Here is an 18,499-nt window from a genome sequence, read left to right on the forward strand (position 1 = left end):
TAGAGCTATGGTGTTAAACTCCTCTGACTCTTCCATACACCTCATTTAAAGCCTGTTCACCCTTAATTATCTCTGCTGTTCACAAATGCACACTCCACAGCAGGTGGACACTAAGTGAGAAACTAGCAAAGAAATGTGCAATAGTGACACGCTTATAATTCCAGAAATTTATCCATCATTACACGTTACATATAGGAGTAAAGACAGAATGGATCTAGTTAATGATATTTAAAGCACAAGGCTTTTGTTAATCTTTCTGTCAATGGTATTCCCTGCAGAATAGTTGTATCACATTAAATCTAAATCACTAAGATAAATAAAGAAGTGTTTTTTTTTTTTAATCTGTTCCCTTCCATTTATGAAGATTTGAGTTTTAAAATAAACTTGGCATATAGGAGACTTGTATGGACCTCAGAGCTATCAACTAATGTGGTTACTTTCTTTTTTCTATGAGAGGATCATATGCAAATTTAGACAGAGAGGCTCAAATTGTTAAAGAGATTCAATTACTGTGTAAAAAAAAATCTTCCTGGTTTTATCTATCATCTACAGATGCAAAACCTCCATGACTGGAAACACTGTGCTCCGGGGCTTGTCTGTCAACACACCCACGCTCTTATATGATTTGATAAAATGACTGACTGGCAGAATCCTGAAAACCTAATATGTCTAATATAAGGTTCTCATCTTTAATAAAGACAAGAACAAACAAGAACTGACAGCGAGAGGATCCAGTGGTAAGGTAAAACACGCTTTGTTTCCCCAGCATAAGATTTTCATCAAAGTAGTAATATGTAGACATCAAAGCTACTATAGTTCTCACTTCCCCATTATATATGCAGTCTGTTCATGATCTGAACCTTTAATAATCTATTACACTAAAGATATAAATGAGGCCAGATATTATTATTATTATTATTATTATTATTATTATCATTATTATCATTATTATCATTATTATTATTAATAATAATAATGATAATAATGATAATAATAATAGCAATAATAATAATAATAGTAATAATAATAACAATAGCAATAATAATAATAATTATTATTATTTATTTATTTATCTATTTATTACAGGGACAATGCTGTCAATATGCCAGACTTAGCCGGATGGCTATTTTTCACCTGTAGTCCCTAATAATAATAATAATAATAATAATAATAATAATAATAATAATAATAATAATAATAATTTACTACAATGGTCTGACCTTTTTTAAAACAGCTATAACAATGCATAGTTCCTAAAAGTAGGTTATAAAACATGAAATGTCCTCTCTAAGGAGAGAGATAGAGAGAGAACGAGAGAGAGATGAATATTTGGTATTTGGTACATGAATTCTATATTTGTAATAACCTTCACAAATATTCACATAATTCACATATAAACGCTACGCCGTCATTAATCGCTGAACACAGCCGTACATTACAACACCAGTAAATTCTAAAAGTATCAATTACATTAGTTCATTTATCATAATTAAACAGTACTTCTTGATTTTAACTTTAAGAACTGAGAGAACTGATCGGGGGTGTTGGTGCAGAACACTGTGACACTGTTATTCAGCTACATTAATAAATTAGCAGTGTACTTACTGTAGAACAGTCTGAACTTATCTTCGATCAAAATAGAATTGAAGTCAGTGTAATTACGAAGCCAGTAACTTTTGATAAAGCACAGTTTGACACAAGCATTCGTTTTATTTCACTTCATTCTGTCACCTGAGACAGACCGCTAAGATGCTAGAAAAACAGTGCAGCCTCCCGCATTAAGAATAGCTGTTTAACCGTCTCCTTAGCCTGACTAAACAGACACAGCTGAGTCTCATGTGTGGTGGATTTGACTCTCCTCTGTAAATCCTCCACACATTTCTAATCTGAGGTTACACTGGAACATCCACTATCCTCTCTCTCTAAGTGTTCAAGTCTTATCCAAACATTTTTCACTCCTTTCACACTCTCACACTCTTCACAGCAGACTGATGGCTCACCTTTACACATGTGATATAAAGTGTCTGTATATCAAACTGAAATGCTCTTTTTCTGCTGAAACACTAATGGACAGATGGCTATATTTTCTCTTGAGCCTGCAGAGATTGGTGTTTAAGAGCTTCCCTGTAGACATCTGGCAGCGCTGTCTGCAATCGGTCCAAGAAGACTTGCAATACAGACCAGATTCCTAATAAATTATGGAAGGAAGTCACAGTTCTCCACCGAGTCTCCTCTCACATGGTATGGTACGGCCAACCACCTATAAGCAGTTCCTATATCTTCTGGACGCTACAGGTCTGGTCCATACTAAACTGATGTGGAGCAGAAGCTCGTATGTCAATATATAACAAGCTGTTAACGTGGACTGGCCGGGTTGCTCGACTCATGTCATATTTGTCCCAGATAAAACCTGTTGTTTTCTTCAGAATACAGTGATCCCTCGTTTATCGCGGTTAATGGGGACTGGAACCCCTCGCGATAGGTGAAAATCCGCGAAGTAGGAATGGCCCTAAGTTTGACCTTTTCACTGATGGTCATACTCTTCCTCCTGGCTCACTAGAGGAATCTTTTGCAGGGGCACGGTGCTTAAAGTAGGAGGCATTGTAAAGGCTTAACGAAAAGTTAATTTCGAACACAATACGCGAGACACAGTTGACAGCGTGAACGAGAGTGGTGAGATGCAACAAGGGAAGAAGCAGGAAGAGGATGAGATGATGCGCAGCCAATCAGCTCAGATCTCGGGCCGGGAACCAATCATGTGCCTTGTCTGAGTGCCCATGGGTATGTACAAAGCCTCTGAGAGAGTTTCTCTCTTTGTCTGGCATCCTGGGAAACCGTTTTTATTTTTATTTTTCAATGAATATTTTTGAAAAATTAGCGATGCACTGAGGCCGCGAAACTTGAACCGCGAAGTGGCGAGGGATTACTGTATCACAGTCATCCTCAGTTTAGTCTAATTCTTTGAATACAAGAGTCCCAAGAGACAAAAGGTCTTTATATTCACCAGTCCTTTTCCTTCTTCTTCTTCACCAGTCATAAAAGTGCACTAATGTGCTATGCAAACTTAATATAATAATGACTCTCCAGTGCTTAAAAACTCTTCCCATCTGTACTATAGTAAGCAGATATGGTTCTATCTATAAAAAAAAAACAACACTGAGTATCTTAAAAGATTTCTTATTAATTCCTTTTGATGATGATATATCTTGAAGCTGTGACAAACAAACAAAGGAAACTGCTTATTTTTAATTGACTAACTTTGTACCCATGCGTCTAATTTGTCATAACTGATATAACATGCGCTTCTTCCAAAATCCATGAAGACTTTGAGTCACACACAAAGCAAACCATTTTTCCTTGTAATGCTTTTTGATCACATCTCATAAAAGAGATTAATAAATGGTTGCTTTATCTCTGGCTCTGTTCCAAAGTATTTCAAACATGCAGCCACTGCACAGTGCAGCCATTTCTGAAGAAAAAATAGAAATAAAAAACTGCCCTTTATTTCCAAGTAATGAGTTTTTTGTGTTTTTTTTTCTCAGATTTGTTTTCTTGGAAACGTCCAAGAAATGAATCACAGTACAGAATGTTCACTGTTAAAGTTAACAAAGGATCTGTTATTTTACTGTTGATTCTGGAAACTTCACTCTACTAATCCTACCAGACCCCAAGTTCTGCTTAAACACTCTCTATGAAGATCCTCATGAGCACCTAAAGCGCACAGTGGGCTTTAGGGTGTAGCACTCTGCTCATTTAAATCCTATCCAAGCCATAGCACCTTATAAGCAAATCCTTAAGCACTTGCAGCTATATACATTTCTGACCTGTTCAGTCCTTTCTCTGACCTCAGGATTCTAATGTGTAACGGGGATGTCGTAGCCTAGTAGTTAAGGTGTTGGATTATCTATTCAGAAGGTTGTGAGTTTGACTCCCACTGTAATATCATGCACCAGTACATCAGACCAGCTCATTTTTATGAACAGCAGATATGTTAATCCCTTTCCACTGCTTCTCTCTTTGTACCCATCCCGAGGCATCCAGACACTGTACCAGCTCCCAACGTCCTCTGTGGGACGAAGCCTTTGGACGTCCACTGAGCCGAGGCCGACTCTAAGAATCCTGAGACATCTCCAGTTAGACTCTGTGGTACTCAGGAGATCAGAAGTCCTTGAACCTCACACCAATACAACATTTAACTGACTGTATATTACAATCACACCCCCAGTGTCACCCATATGAGGATGGGTTCCCCCTTGAGTCCGGTTCCTCTCAAGGTTTCTTCCTTTACCAATTTAAGGGAGTTTTTCCTTGCCACTGCTGCCTGAGTCACCTCAGACTTGCTCATAGAGGAATAAATACATACACACTGTGAACTATATACATCTAATAATAATCTAGAATTTTTATTCTGTTAATTCTTATTTCTTTTATTATTCGTTAATTCCTTTATCATTAATTATGTTTACCTTCTGCTCTGTGTTTATGTTCTGTAAAGCTGCTTTGAGACAATGTCTATTGTAAAAAGCGCTATACAAATAAACTTGAATTGAATTGAATTGATGGGTCCACTGATTGGTCCCTGAGCAACTGAATGAATAGTCCCTGATGAAACTCATAGAGTAGCTAACCGTGCTTTGCAATAGCTGTAAGTTTCCCTTTTCACAGTGTTTAAAGCCTTTGCCTGTGTCTATTGTGGCTGTTTCTTATGAATTTATACTTATACTTATACTATGCATTAAAATGAGCTCTATAAATTAAGCCTACTTATTTCCTTACCCTGTTCCAATGGCCCGAGACCTACAGTATAGAGGTTTTAACTCAATGCTCTTTATACATGCATACAGCCATAACGTCTATCAACTGGATTCAAAACAGATTTATAGTTTCACTGACATTGTGTGTTTTGACTAAGAGAAGTGGTGAATTTCTTTAGTTGGATGAGGAAATTTCTAATTGAACAAATGGGCAGCTGCTGTGACCTGGGCTGGTTATTTTTGCTACACTGATGTTTAGACATGTAGTCAGATAACAATGAGCCAAATCATGGAAAGACTGGACATCATTTGTAAGAGGAGTAGCAATAATGGCTTTTAAAAGCATGGTATTGTATCTTTTGTCCATTAAGGGATGCTGAAATGAAATTTGCATAACCTCAGGGCATGGTCCTTAATATGTCTACCAATTTTTGTGTCAATTCACAAAGTCGTTAAAGAGATACAGCCTCATGTTCTGTTTGGTTAAATGGCTGTCAGATTTGTTTTCTCGATATGAGGCTTACTCTGAAGATGCCAAATTTGTTGACTATTCAACAACATTTGTAAGAGAAATAGTGAAAAAAATATGTTTTCAGCCATAATCCAAGATGTCAGAAAATCGAATTAAGCAAAAATCGATGTCATACAGTGTGTTGAATTTGTCTAAACTCGTGGAATCCGTGGATGCCTAGCTTTAAATTTTGTTTGTGATTCCTCATTTACATATGATCAAAAATAGTCCTTCCAAATTAGGCCCATGTTTGACCAGGCACTAAAGTGTTGTCAGCACTTGGCCTACATTTGATCAAGATGTTCCATTGACCGTCTTCAATAAGTGTGCCAGATTTCACATTTTTTTAGCAGATGGTTCTACGGGCTGCAAAAAGACAACCTAGCTAGAAGAAAAAGTAGAACAAGAAGAAAAAGGAAGGTATAAAAATAATAGGGTTCTAGGCCCCTTAGAAAAGGAAGAATATTAATAAGGTGGCTACACGACTTAAGTTCTTGTCCCCATACTAGTAGTTTTATGTAGCTTTCATCAATTTCTGTAAATTTCTTCTTTTTCCGAATACACCAATTAGATGAAGAGTTCTGCATATCTATCGACCGGGTGAGTCGCCAGTTTTAAGATAATAGTAGTAGTGCCTCTTGAGGACAGTGTACCAGCAGTGCGGTTTTATTTTTATAGCTACAAATTTAATAAAAATGGATTGTAATCTTTTCCAAGTGCTTAGATATTAGATTATGATAAAATATTTTTAGGTATATAGTCTGCCACACCTACTAGACTAGACACAAACATGCCTATCATACATAAATATCATACATATCCAAAATACAAAGTTTATGTTTGTGTTTTGGTACCGTACCATCAGATTTATCTTTATTTAATTAATTTGTCCTCTTTTTAAAATAAATACTGCTTGGCATCGTGAAACCAGCTCGGCCTGTCCTGTTCCTTTTTGAGTCCGCTTCAAGGATTTATCTGCTGAAACGATCCTCTTTCAAACAGTTATATCAGTACTAAATAGTGAGAGCACAGCCTCCTCTGTAATCTCAAGCTTGCTGGACTAATCAGACTGCCTGTCACCCTCAACTGTGGGCCGCTTTGCAGCAGACTGTGCCTCAGATGATTCATCATCAACTGCTGTTGCTATTTTTAGAAAGCGCCAACTTCAGAATGTACAGAATTTTTGGTAGGTTGATTGGAATTATCACAGAAAACACACATAATGCACCAGAATCTAACAAACTCCCTAACCTAATGTGACATCATTTCCTGTATTTCATTTTTAGGCTACTACAATGAAGTATTATTGTTAAAAATCTTCACACAGTCAGTAACACAGAATCTAAAACAGATCAAACTATTAATAATTTTTTTTTATTTTATTTTAATACGTGTATATACTGTAATACTATATCTTCCAAAATCCTTGCAATCTTTTGTCCTTCCTTTCCTCCACCACCCTGCAAAAAACTATATATTTGTACCATATTGTGCTATCACACTAAATGATGGTACATTTAGTGCAGTTTGGCAGAAAACATCTCAGAGAATTTAGTTTTAGTATTTACAACAAAATGATAATCATTCTCCACACAGCTATTTTCACTTTCCGCCGACTGCCTACCTACTGTAGATGTCCTGTTTTTAGCCCAATTAACATCTTTCAGTAAAAGTACTTAGCTTCAGATGGATTTTGTTTGGAAACTTCGATGAACAAAGGCATTTAGGGAAAGGAGAGAACCAAAGAAATGGAAAATGATATACTTCTCTAAAGATATATATTAAAAAATAATAATAAAAAAAATCAAAGTTCATGCCAAAGCAAATAGCAGCACTTCTGATTTAGTTTTGCTACCAAACATGTACATTGGTATGGAAGCTTGTTTCCACTTTGTTTTTAAAAAATAATAAAAGATAATTGTGACTTTACCTCAGAATTGTGATCTTATTTCTCAGAATTACAACTTTATTTCTCAGTATTCTGAGTTTTTTCCCTGCAATTCCTGTATTTTTTCTCTGTATATTTCAACCTTCTTCCAGTTACTCATTTTGATCGTACTTTATGGATGTGCATAACATTATATTTTTTTTATTATTAGAGTATTATTTTTTGTTGTGGTTTCGCAAACAGAGAGATCCTGATTTTATTGGAGGAGTCACATAACATAAAGCTAAGCCTCCAGACTCAAAAACATGTCACAGAGTAATCGCTTGTGACCAAGACTAAAAAAAAACAAAAAAACAAATGATGCAGAAGTGGCATATTTCAATCAATAAGACTTTTAGATGAACTGTTATATACGTGTCGATGTAGATGGCCTCATGAACGAAGATCCACACTTTGTCCATCTAAAAGTCTCATCAGTTGGCAGACAGTTTCTTCGTCTGTAATAATCCCAGACATTTAGTATCTGAAGCTGTTGATGTATAAAATACACCACCTCTGCATCATCTGGTTTGTTGCACCTACTGTACGTCACAACCGAATGCTCTGTAATGTTCTTTCAACAGTCTGAAAATTATGAGATTTAAAGCCACAATTCTGAGCTATAAAGCCTCAATTCTGAGCTATAAAGTCACAATTTTGAGATTTAAATTCACAATTCTGTGATTTAAAGTCACAATTATCTTTTATTATTTTTTAAAATGAGGCAGAACAAGCTTCCATACTTTAGTAACGTCAATGAAGAGTAATTGTGTTATTTGCATTCTATAATAAAATACTGCTGATGAGAAAAAATATAATTCAAAGAAATCAAAAGTTAATTATTTCCCTAATTCTTGCTGTTTTAAGTGGTTTTTAGGACTGTGCATGCATGCTTTCTATGTAAGAATTGTTGCCTGTGCTTTGGTTGAACCTTATTTTTGAACATTTTGAGATGTATGTTCTGTGTTGAAAAATGTTTTTTTGGTTTGAGCAAATTTTGGAGATGAGATTAACTTTGTGTCTAAGATTCAGGAAAAAGTTGCTTCCGTATCGATCGATGCAAGTTAGCAACAGAAACAAAAACTGTGTAACTGGAAGCTGTTAGTGCAAATACATGAATGAATTAGTTAATTGATATGACAGTGTACAGTATATACATCATTTTCCCTGGGAGTGAGTGAGTGAGTGAGTAAATAAATAAATAAATAAATAAATCTAGCCTCATTCAGTAAATCCCAACAGACCCTGTGTGGTGTTCAGATAGAATCCATGCTCAGGCTTTAGATTCCCTAGATATCCAATTTAGTCTTCTGCTGTGTGTGTGTGTGTGTGTGTGTGTGTGTGTGTGTGTGTGTGTGTGTGTGTGTGTGTGTGTGTGTGTGTGTGTGTGTGTGTGTGTGTGTGTGTGTTTATTTTGTGCTTCTTTTATTCTCTGTCACCATCTTTCCATCTATCTTGTCCTGTCTCTCTCTCACCATCATCTCTTACCCTCTCTCTCTACCCCTTTCTCCTATAAAAGCATCATGGAGTGAGTGTTAAACTGCAGGCACAGCTGTAAATCAGGCTGATCTGACAGTTATGGTTGTATATCACCTCCAAGATGGAGCAGGAGTGGTAATGTGTCCTGATTAAAAACTCTTAGAGTTCTAGTTTAATGTTTTTATGTACAGTAGTTAATTTATAGTTGGTGATGGAATGGGGGGGAAACAAAGGAAGATATTAAGCAGGATGAGCACTAGATGAGCACTAGATGCCCTCCTGTTTAAGGAAGACTCTGATTGAACAGTATTAAATTTTAGTATCTTACTTTCTTTCTACACAAAATATGCTAGCTAGCTCAAATGAGATTCCATATGTTGTGGGAATAAATTCAAGATCAAGATAAATTCTGTCCTACCAGCCATTACGGATCTGCATCTCTTCTTATTGGTTATTAGAGTATTTTAAGCAGGGATACACACCAAAATTAAACACAACTTGCTCTAATTTTAAATGACAAACTTACAATGACACAGATGTATATTGTAACCACATGGCTTCTGCTCAGACAAAATCATCCTCCTTTATTTTTCAGTACTTGTTACTTACACACTGCATCATTTGGATTTTTGAGATGTTCATACCACTGTGGCAAAAATAGCTAGAAACACATTGTTATTTCCACCTGTATTCTGACTTCTTTTCTGACAGATATAGATTTCCATTTTTAAAAAAAAGTGGCTCTCAAAGGTGCGATCATGGGACTCATTGTGAGTTAGACCTGTCCAGTCTTACCACATGCGTAATACATTTTCTAGTGCATGTCTTCTGTACAAAGGTTCCAATAATGAGTTTTTACGAATTGTTAAAAAAAAAAAAACCTCCTAGTACATGTAATTATTCCGGTTGAGAATGAAATAATCAGAATATCAAACTCCAATGGTGGAACTGAGAAAAACATTAGATATAAATGCCCTGTTTGTGGGACAGTTTGTGAAAACCTGATTTATCTGTAGCTGCAAAAATAATGAAAAATTAGGTTTTGACCAAAATCAAGTTTATATAGCTTTTTTTTAGGAGCCAATTAAATCAAAACAAAAAAAAAGAAGCAGTCAAAACATCCTCTGGTTTAAAAAAAATTTTTTAAAACCTAGTTAGCTTGCAGGTAAAATGTTATTTCCTTATGTGGTGAATGTCAGGTCTTGATTAAGTTACACAGCAAAAAAAATTATGATTAATCTATTCACTTTGTCAGCTCCGTGTGCATTAAGCTGTTTGAAACATTTTGAACAGAAAGTATGTATTTGTGTGTACGTGTGTGTGTTTAGTACCTGGTGGCAGATCTCATGCACCACCACCATGGTGAGCTCCATCTGGTAGGAGAACGATGAGACTTCTGGATCCAGCAAAATCTTCTGCTCAACAAATACACTAAGACCCCAGTTCTCCATCGCTGCATATGGGTGTTTTGGCACAGCCAGGAGATCTACACACACATACACACACCAGCAAAAACAATGTTAAGACCAGAGACTATACTATGACGTAAGCCTAACATAGAATTTTCTAAAGAAAGCTGGCTTTCCAAACCTAACCGAAGCTATCGTGAATGACAATAATTAAGCAGGTGTTTGTTAACACATTGGTTCAGTTAGACATTGTGAGCATGAGAATAAAAAGAGAATATACTGTAGACACACGGAAACCAAGAGATGTTGTACAGTATGATCTATATGCAGAAAGGTGCTATTGAATGTACTGAAACACAATTTAATATGTAAAGCAGCAGAGTAAGCAAGGCTAAGTTCACGCTCAGGTATCAACCAAACTATAAACTAAAGAGTCATCAAATGTAAAAGCAGAGTCTAGATGAATTCATGGCTCATCAACTAGAGACCTGTCAACAGCATGTACAGTACTATTACAAATGAGGATGTGAACAGGGTTAAGTGACAGACAGCATAAGACACACTGGACTGTGGTGATGCCAGTGGAAGACAGAGAGAATGTCCTCCAGACATGAGAGTAAATTTACATGAGCAAACATGCATGAGTAATTGAAACCCTGTTTTGCTGTTACCATGGCAGTAAGCAATTTACTAAACAACATGGTTTTGAAAACCAGTCAATGATGAGACTTGAAAAAAATAAATGGCTGTGTTTTATATGTTTGAGAGAGAATAGTTCTTGTCCTTTGTCCCTCCTTGAAACAGGGTAATTTCAGAATGCAAACATCAGCAATGACTTGGGATCCGTAGGGATTATAAGGAGCTGTGGCCCAATCGAGCACTCTTCCAATGAGTGATGATACTGTATGATGAATGTTATCTTATCAAAGTCTCAGAAGTCGAGTTTGGTAGATCTAGTGAATTGGGGAGAAGATTAATTAAGAAATTGTTGAATTTGACTGGGGACCCATTACACTTTTTGCGTAAGGCACTGTGCGGCATGAGTTCATTGACGTCCTGGTTAATTGACTGCTGTCTGTGACTCATGTCTGCTTCTGGAGTTTGGTAGGCACGGTATTGACAGACACATGTCACACAACTTCTTGATGGTGGAGGAAACGTGATGTAGCTGTTGAACATGAGCTTGTGTTTATTGGCCTCAGGAAGTGACTGAAGATCAAAACTCTGTTGGATCAGTGTCAAAAGGTGAGGTCTCCTTTAATGCCCCAGACTCCATATGCAGGAATTATCAGTACAAAAATAAAACAGTAAACAAACTGATTGAAATACAATCAAACAATACTTTGAAATCCAGATCGTCATGAGTTTTAGCTCCAGTACTTCTGGAGCTTTTTAATAATGCTCTTCAGCCCCAATGCTCCAGGGGCATCATATAATAAGTCATCGTATCATCATATTATAGCTTGGATATGTGATAGAAAGAATATTAGTTTTTTATTTTATTTTTATAATTCATAGCAACAGTAATATAATAGCAAATGTAATGCAGATTAAACAATAAAGCCATGTTTCATAGCAGCTAATCAGTTAACCATTTAAAAGAATGCACTGAAAAATATTCCTATCATGGTGGAACGAGTAAAATTTCCCTGATGTTCATGTAGTAAAATACAAGTCTACATGTAGGTCGAACGCACTTACTACAGTTTAGATAAAGAAATAGTAAGAAAGAAAGTGAATCCATTAATATAAATATTTTTCATTATTTTTTCTATAAAGACATGTTGTAATTGGATCAGGGATTAATTACTGCATAAGTTCATTAAGAAATCAACCTATAACTTAATTCTAAGAGTAAACACCATTACTTATCATCGGACAAGTGCATCCTCCGTTCAGAAGTCACAAAGCCGCCACAACTATGCTAACCTCTTTGTTCTGGGTTAACATACAGTATCTCCCAGCAGTTTGACACCTCACCTGCTTGACACTTCTAAAACTGTAAGAAACAGAGGTTCATGCACTCACTTAATGTAAGTCTCACACACACAGTGGAGTCTCAAACTGTTAATTGTAGCTGATTGCTCAGAGCTGCTCTGAGAATTTTCCTAATAAATCCTATCCTATCATATCATATCTGTCAGGGATCAGCGCAGATCCGTCATGGATCCGTGCAGACTTATGGCCATGTGCGTTTGTGTTTGTTTGTGTCACGTGATTGCCCCGTCTTCGTCTGCTCCTCCCGGTCATCACACCTGTACCCCATTGTGTGTGATTGTCCCTGTCTGTATATATGTGAGCCGCGTTGCCTTAAGCAGCGCGGCTTCATTATAATATTGTTAGTTCCCTGTGTAGTGTGGTTTATGTTTGTCTTCCTCCTGTATTAAACCCCTTTCATTTGAAGCTATCCTGTGTACGGTTCTGTCTCCAAGCCACCTCCGACCGGGTTCTTGACAATATCATTCATTCATTCATTCATTTTCTACCGCTTATCCGAACTATCTCGGGTCAAGGGGAGCCTGTGTCTATCTCAGGTGTCATCAGGCATCAAGGCAGGATACACCCTGGATGGAGTGCCAACCTATCACAGGGCACACACACTCTTCTAATATCATATTTTAAATGTAATTCTTTTCTGTCTTAGGTAGATTTCAAAGAATATTCAAGAACAATTCTCATAAGCTTTATACATACCAGGTAAGATTTTGTGTAGCTCCTAAATAAAATACTGCCAGTGCAACTAAATCTACTAATCCGTTCCAGATTTAGAATATTGATGCTGTTATTTTTCTTCCACTCTTCTGGGAAGGTTTTCCACTTGATCACTAAGATTTGTGATCATTCAGCTACAAGAACATTAGTGAGATCAGACAGTGTAAGATGGTGTAAGAGTGAGGAGGTCTGGGGTTCAGTCGGTGTTCCAGTTCATCCCAAAAGTGTTCAGTGGGGTTGAGTCAGAGTCAGGGCTCTGTGCAGGACACTCGAGTTCTTCCACTCCAACATTAACACACCATGTCTTCATGGAGCTCACTTTTTGGCTCCTTAGTTAAAAGCATTTGTAATGCTACATGCAAAGACCTCTTAGATATGACATTTTATGTTTCTCTAACTTTGTGCCACAGTTTGGGAAAGAATCACATATAGAAGTGAGGGTCAGGTGTTCACAAACCTTTGGCCATATAGTGTAATTGTCAATGTCTCTTTTGGTTCATAGGTTTTCAAAGTTCTTACAAACTCACAATTAGCATTTCCTTGTCATGGTCCTTTTTTCTATGTACAGTATGTGTGACTTGAGGTGGTGACTAAAACCACCTGACACCACCTATTAATATTCACAACATGGTGCTAAAAGGTTTTTGAAGAACAGCACAGGCAGCACCCTCATTAGTGGAGCTCTTGTGGCCTTATAACACATTCCTAACAAAGAACCTATTAAACCCATCCATCCACAACTTATCTTACACAGGCTCAGAGAAAACCTGCAGTCTATCCCGGGAACTCTCATAGGGCACAATCTCAGGGAGGAAACCAGGAGTACCCAGATGGAACCCCTGATGGAAGCATGAGAGAACATGCAACCACCAAACAGGACAGAGGCAGGAATCCAACCCTCAAACCCAGACGTGACACATGACAAGAAAAGCTGACACACTTAAATCTAATCTTGGTATAAGCACTTTTGTAATCAGATGTAAGAAGTGCTACAATCTACAAGCTTAACTTTTTTTTTTTTTTTTCGTTTTCATGAAAGTAAAAAAAAAAAAAAAAATTTCATTTTGTGAGAACTTGACTAACTAAGGAAGTAGAGCTTTCCCTGTCAGAATCAGTAACTGTAATATCATCCAATTTACTCACTACATTAGCACAAGGCTGGCACACAAATTGGGTTTTCTTTCTTTTTTAAAATTTACAAAAGTATATAAAATACACAACCTACCCAAACACACTGTCAAGCACTGTACTGAAACAGAGCTATAACACACACACATCTATGTTCCCAGATGTATTTAGCCATTCTTCTCCTCCACTCAGTCAGTCCCACATACTCCAACACTCCTTTCACCTGCTTATCTTTCTTTTCCATTTCTTTTTTTATTGCCTTTTTACAATCTTTACCTGTTTCACATTTTTTCCACTGCAATCATCGATTCCCTTTTTTTATTCCTTTCATTTTTTTCTCTACAACCCCCTCACTTTTACTTCTTTTCTCTGCTTTCCTCTGTTCTCTCTCACTGCCCTTCTCTCTCATCGTTCTATTTCAATCTCCTTTTCTACCAAACCTCTCAATTTCCTTACACTTGTCACTGGTCATTTTTCTCTTCTCTTTTACTATCACTTCCTCACCGTCCTTTTCCACTTTCACCTTCCATTTTTCTTCCCCTTCATCTTTTCTCATTTATCTCATCTTTCCATATTTTATCTCTGCTTTCCACTGTTACACTTGTTGAATGTGTTAAGGCTGAGGTATACTCATTGTCACCTACACTTACTGTACATAAGATATATGAGAACTGTGAGAAGAGGACACTTTGAATTGTGTATAAATTACAGCTGGATAATGAAGGAGTAGAAAAGGATTCAGCCTGTGATAGACCGGTATCCCACCCTCTGTGAGTTCCAGCCTCCCGGCCAGTGTCCCTGGGATTGACTCCTAATCTACCGTGACCCTGACCAGAATAAATCTGTTACTGAAGATGAATGAATCAATGCTAGAGGATGCTGCCTGTCTGAATTGAAGGATATAAGCCAGTTTTTCATGGTAAATTCATTGTACTCTCCTAGGACAAACAGCAGGTATTGAATTGACATTCAAAAAAGACTAAATGACCTAAACCTGAACAGCCTGAACCCTTTTACTTGGTCCATATTAAAAGCTTTGTAAGCGACTTAATGCAAGGTTGAAGGACTGTTTGGATTGACTGTTCCATATCTTAAGTACAGAGCATAGGCTTCATTTATTTATTATTCATTTATACCCATGCATAGTTTTTTTTGCATGAACCATGTTTCTGCTTACTGAATAGTCTTAATTTGAGGTACTGTATATAGAGGTATATATTTCCACACATTTCTCACCATGTCCTTCAGTATGCAATAAAAGTAGAGCTTCTTTGACTATGTACAGCTTCTTTATCACTTACTGTCAAACATATCTGCATAGAGTAATTTTGGTGCTCACAAGATGCACTCAGATGAAGAAGATGAAATGTACAGTTATTATATTCAAGTGAATAAAAGAGACATTTAAGGATTGATTGGGATAATGGGATTAGAAATGTTTCAAGAAGAATCCGGAGACAATACAGGTGATTCCCATCCAACTAGTCACCGAATAATGATAACGTCTTAACGTCTAATGCTGACACTGCAATACATTACACTTCCGAAATCATCAGCAGAAAAGACACCAATCGCAGAGTTTCCAAATGTAACTGGGGAAAAGAATGTACATCGACTTAACCATCATCTACAGATGTATTGTAGTATCTATTAATTTCAACCTGTTTTCTGACTGGTATGCCTCCATCTCAGGAAACTCTGAACTGAAAGAAAATCCAGAGTTTCTTCACTCGTACTTCTTAACTCAGAAATAATGTCTGTTCTTTTGGTTCTTTATTGAACGCTCCATAAGATCACATCAATTAAGAAGGCGTAGGATTTAATCTATGGTCATTGAGGTCATGGGTGATAAATATTTTTCTCCACATATGGGCAGCTTTTACGCACAAACTTGTTTTATGCACACTTTCATAAATAAGAGCTTAGATGTCTGCTAACCAGCATCTGATGGGTTGGCACTTCGTCCAGGGTGTATCCTGCCTCGATGCCCGATGACGCCTGAGATAGGCACAGGCTCCCCGTGACCCGAGGTAGTTCGGATAAGCGGTAGAAAATGAATGAATGAATGAAATACTATTGGCCCCGGTCCAAAGACATGCATGGTAGGTTGATTGGCATCTCTGGAAAATTGTCCGTAGTGTGTGAGTGTGTTTGAGTGAATGAGAGTGTGTGTGCCCTGTGATGGGTTGGCACTCCGTACAGGGTGTATCCTGCCTCGATGCCCTATGACGTCTGAGATAGGCACAGGCTCCCCGTGACCCGAGGTAGTTCGGATAAGTGGTAGAAAATGAATGAATGAATGAATGAATGAATGAATGTCTGAAAATCACTCCCAGCTATTAATACGTTTTTAAGTATCCTGCTCTTACTCCTTCTCCTGATTGGTCATAGGATGGTGCCTATGGCATGCTATCGTTATGTACCATGACTTATTTTAGATAACAATGCTGTATTATTTACTCTATTACTATTTAAAAGTATGATTGATATAAACCATTCCTTCTCTCAGTTGACTTTAAAAAGTTTTATTTTTATCCAAACACGAGTAGACAAAATGTGAAGGAGATATTGGTTGGGAGACGCAGGCAGTATATAGTGAAAAGAAAGCTATTTTTATACCTTGCTCTGCTAGGAAAGATGTTCTCTTGACACGCCAACAAAATAACTTCTTATAGAAGCAATATTACTGTGATTACATTTTGGCCTTGTCCTGTTAAAGAAAGAGAGGGATGATAAAGATTGGATATCATGGTATTTGACTTTGTGTCAGAGTTTCAATGGCTTTTTCCCCAATACTTTACTTCTTCACTGCAACTTGCTACAGAGAAGTTCACACTACACAAAATAAATATATAAATAAATAATAAAATAAAATTCTTTAAAAACTTTGTAGTGTGCAATAAGCGTAAATCTGCTCTATCATGCTCTCTCTCTCTCTCTCTCTCTCTCTCTCTCTCTCTCATATTTCAGTCTCAATCGAATTTCCTTATCTCTTCTTCCCTCCATCATTATGTTTTCAATTATCCATTTATCATAGCTTATGTCTAGGTGGGGGAACTTTGAGAGCTCTAAACAAATGGAGTACATAAAAGTAAGCAGTGATCCACGCTCACATCATATCCAATTTGTCGTAGGAGATGACCATAAGATATACTGTATAACACTGGATCATCATGCAGGCTAAGGTCACCTTGCACTCCTTGCCTCATCTGTCACATCTATTTGTGCTCTCCTTTCTTTCTGAAAGGAAATTTGACAGAGACGGAAAACGTGTGGGACGATGGCGAATAAGTACTCTATGTTCATTCAGGATTGAACTTCTGTCCCACTGGTGACATTCTCATGGAGTTTTAGCGCTTTTTTATTATAATCATACATGCTATTAATTATAGATGAGACATAATTAATATTTTACATTTATCATCCATACATTATTCACATAACTCTAGGAAACACTTTATCCAGTTTAGGGTCATGGTGGATCCTGAGAGAGGTGGAGAGTTGGGAATGCTCCATAACCCACCAGTTTACCTACACGTGCATTTGTTGAAACTCTTCCTCACTTCTAGGGGCAACTTCATGTAGATGGTCTACGTCATGTTTTTGAGAGATGCAGTGGTTTTTAAAATAGGAACAGCATGTGTCTGGTATATATCTGTGTGTTCTGGGTTATTTGTTGAATGTGATGGCCTGAGTCTTGCTCCATAAATTAGACCATAAATAAGCTTTTCCAAAATCAGGTCAATAACAATTAGAATCAAATATTACTCCCACTTTATTTATGATATTTTTAAACTGGTAGATAATTAATAATACAAACTTTACTGTTGGTATATAGCTTATCGATTTGTCTAGTGAGAACTACCGCAGCTCTAAGCAACTCTGAATGACGCCAATATGTGTAAATTTTAGATGTCAGTCATGTGCATTAAAGTTTCAAGGATTCACAGTTGGTTATTAAATGCAGGCCCTTTGAGAGGTCTTCAGATCATCATGTCATTGTGTTGCTGTGTCATCCTCACAGCTGCTGAGAATGGCCCAAAGTAGTTCGCGCTTACAGTATACGCAAGTGTCTTTCATAATTCAGTGGACAGCTTCACTTGACTATAGATTTAAAGCTAGAAACTAAAAACTAAGAAATAATACTATTCTATTCAATTCAAATGTATTTGTATAGCGCTTTTTACAAATGATATTGTCTCAAAGCAGCTTTACAGAACATAAACAAAGAACAAAAGGCATTTATAAAGGATAATATAAAGATTAATATGAATTTATATTAATATACCAATCAGCCATATCCGTAAAGCAACTGCTAAATATTCTGTAGGTTCCCCTTGTGCCTTTGTGCCGCCACAAGCCCTCTAAAGGTGTGCTGTTGTATCTGACACCAAAACGTTAGCAGCAGATCCTTTAAATCTTACAAGTGAGCCTCCAAGGATCAGTCTTGTTTGTCCAGGACAACTCAAGTATGGATTGAGATCTGGGGGGATTTGAAGGCAGAGTCAACAATTTTAGCAGGGAGCATTATCCTGCTTTTAATGCACTTTGTGTTCTTTCACCTTTTAATTATAGCCAG

At 37.0% G+C, this 18,499-nt stretch overlaps 1 protein-coding gene across 1 annotated transcript in view; it reads right to left on the reverse strand.

Moving 5' to 3' along the window:
• The window catches only part of LOC113647232 (thyrotropin-releasing hormone-degrading ectoenzyme), a 152,069-nt gene that overhangs the window by 75,402 nt on the left and 58,168 nt on the right, over nucleotides 1-18,499 (reverse strand). Inside the window, exon 5 of the mRNA XM_027153864.2 lies at nucleotides 10,003-10,157. Within this exon, the coding sequence (XP_027009665.1) occupies nucleotides 10,003-10,157 (155 nt within the window). The remainder of the gene's footprint in view (nucleotides 1-10,002; nucleotides 10,158-18,499) is intronic.

This window comes from Tachysurus fulvidraco, chromosome 19 (genome assembly GCF_022655615.1).
Source record: "Tachysurus fulvidraco isolate hzauxx_2018 chromosome 19, HZAU_PFXX_2.0, whole genome shotgun sequence".
NCBI classification, from domain to species: domain Eukaryota; kingdom Metazoa; phylum Chordata; class Actinopteri; order Siluriformes; family Bagridae; genus Tachysurus; species Tachysurus fulvidraco.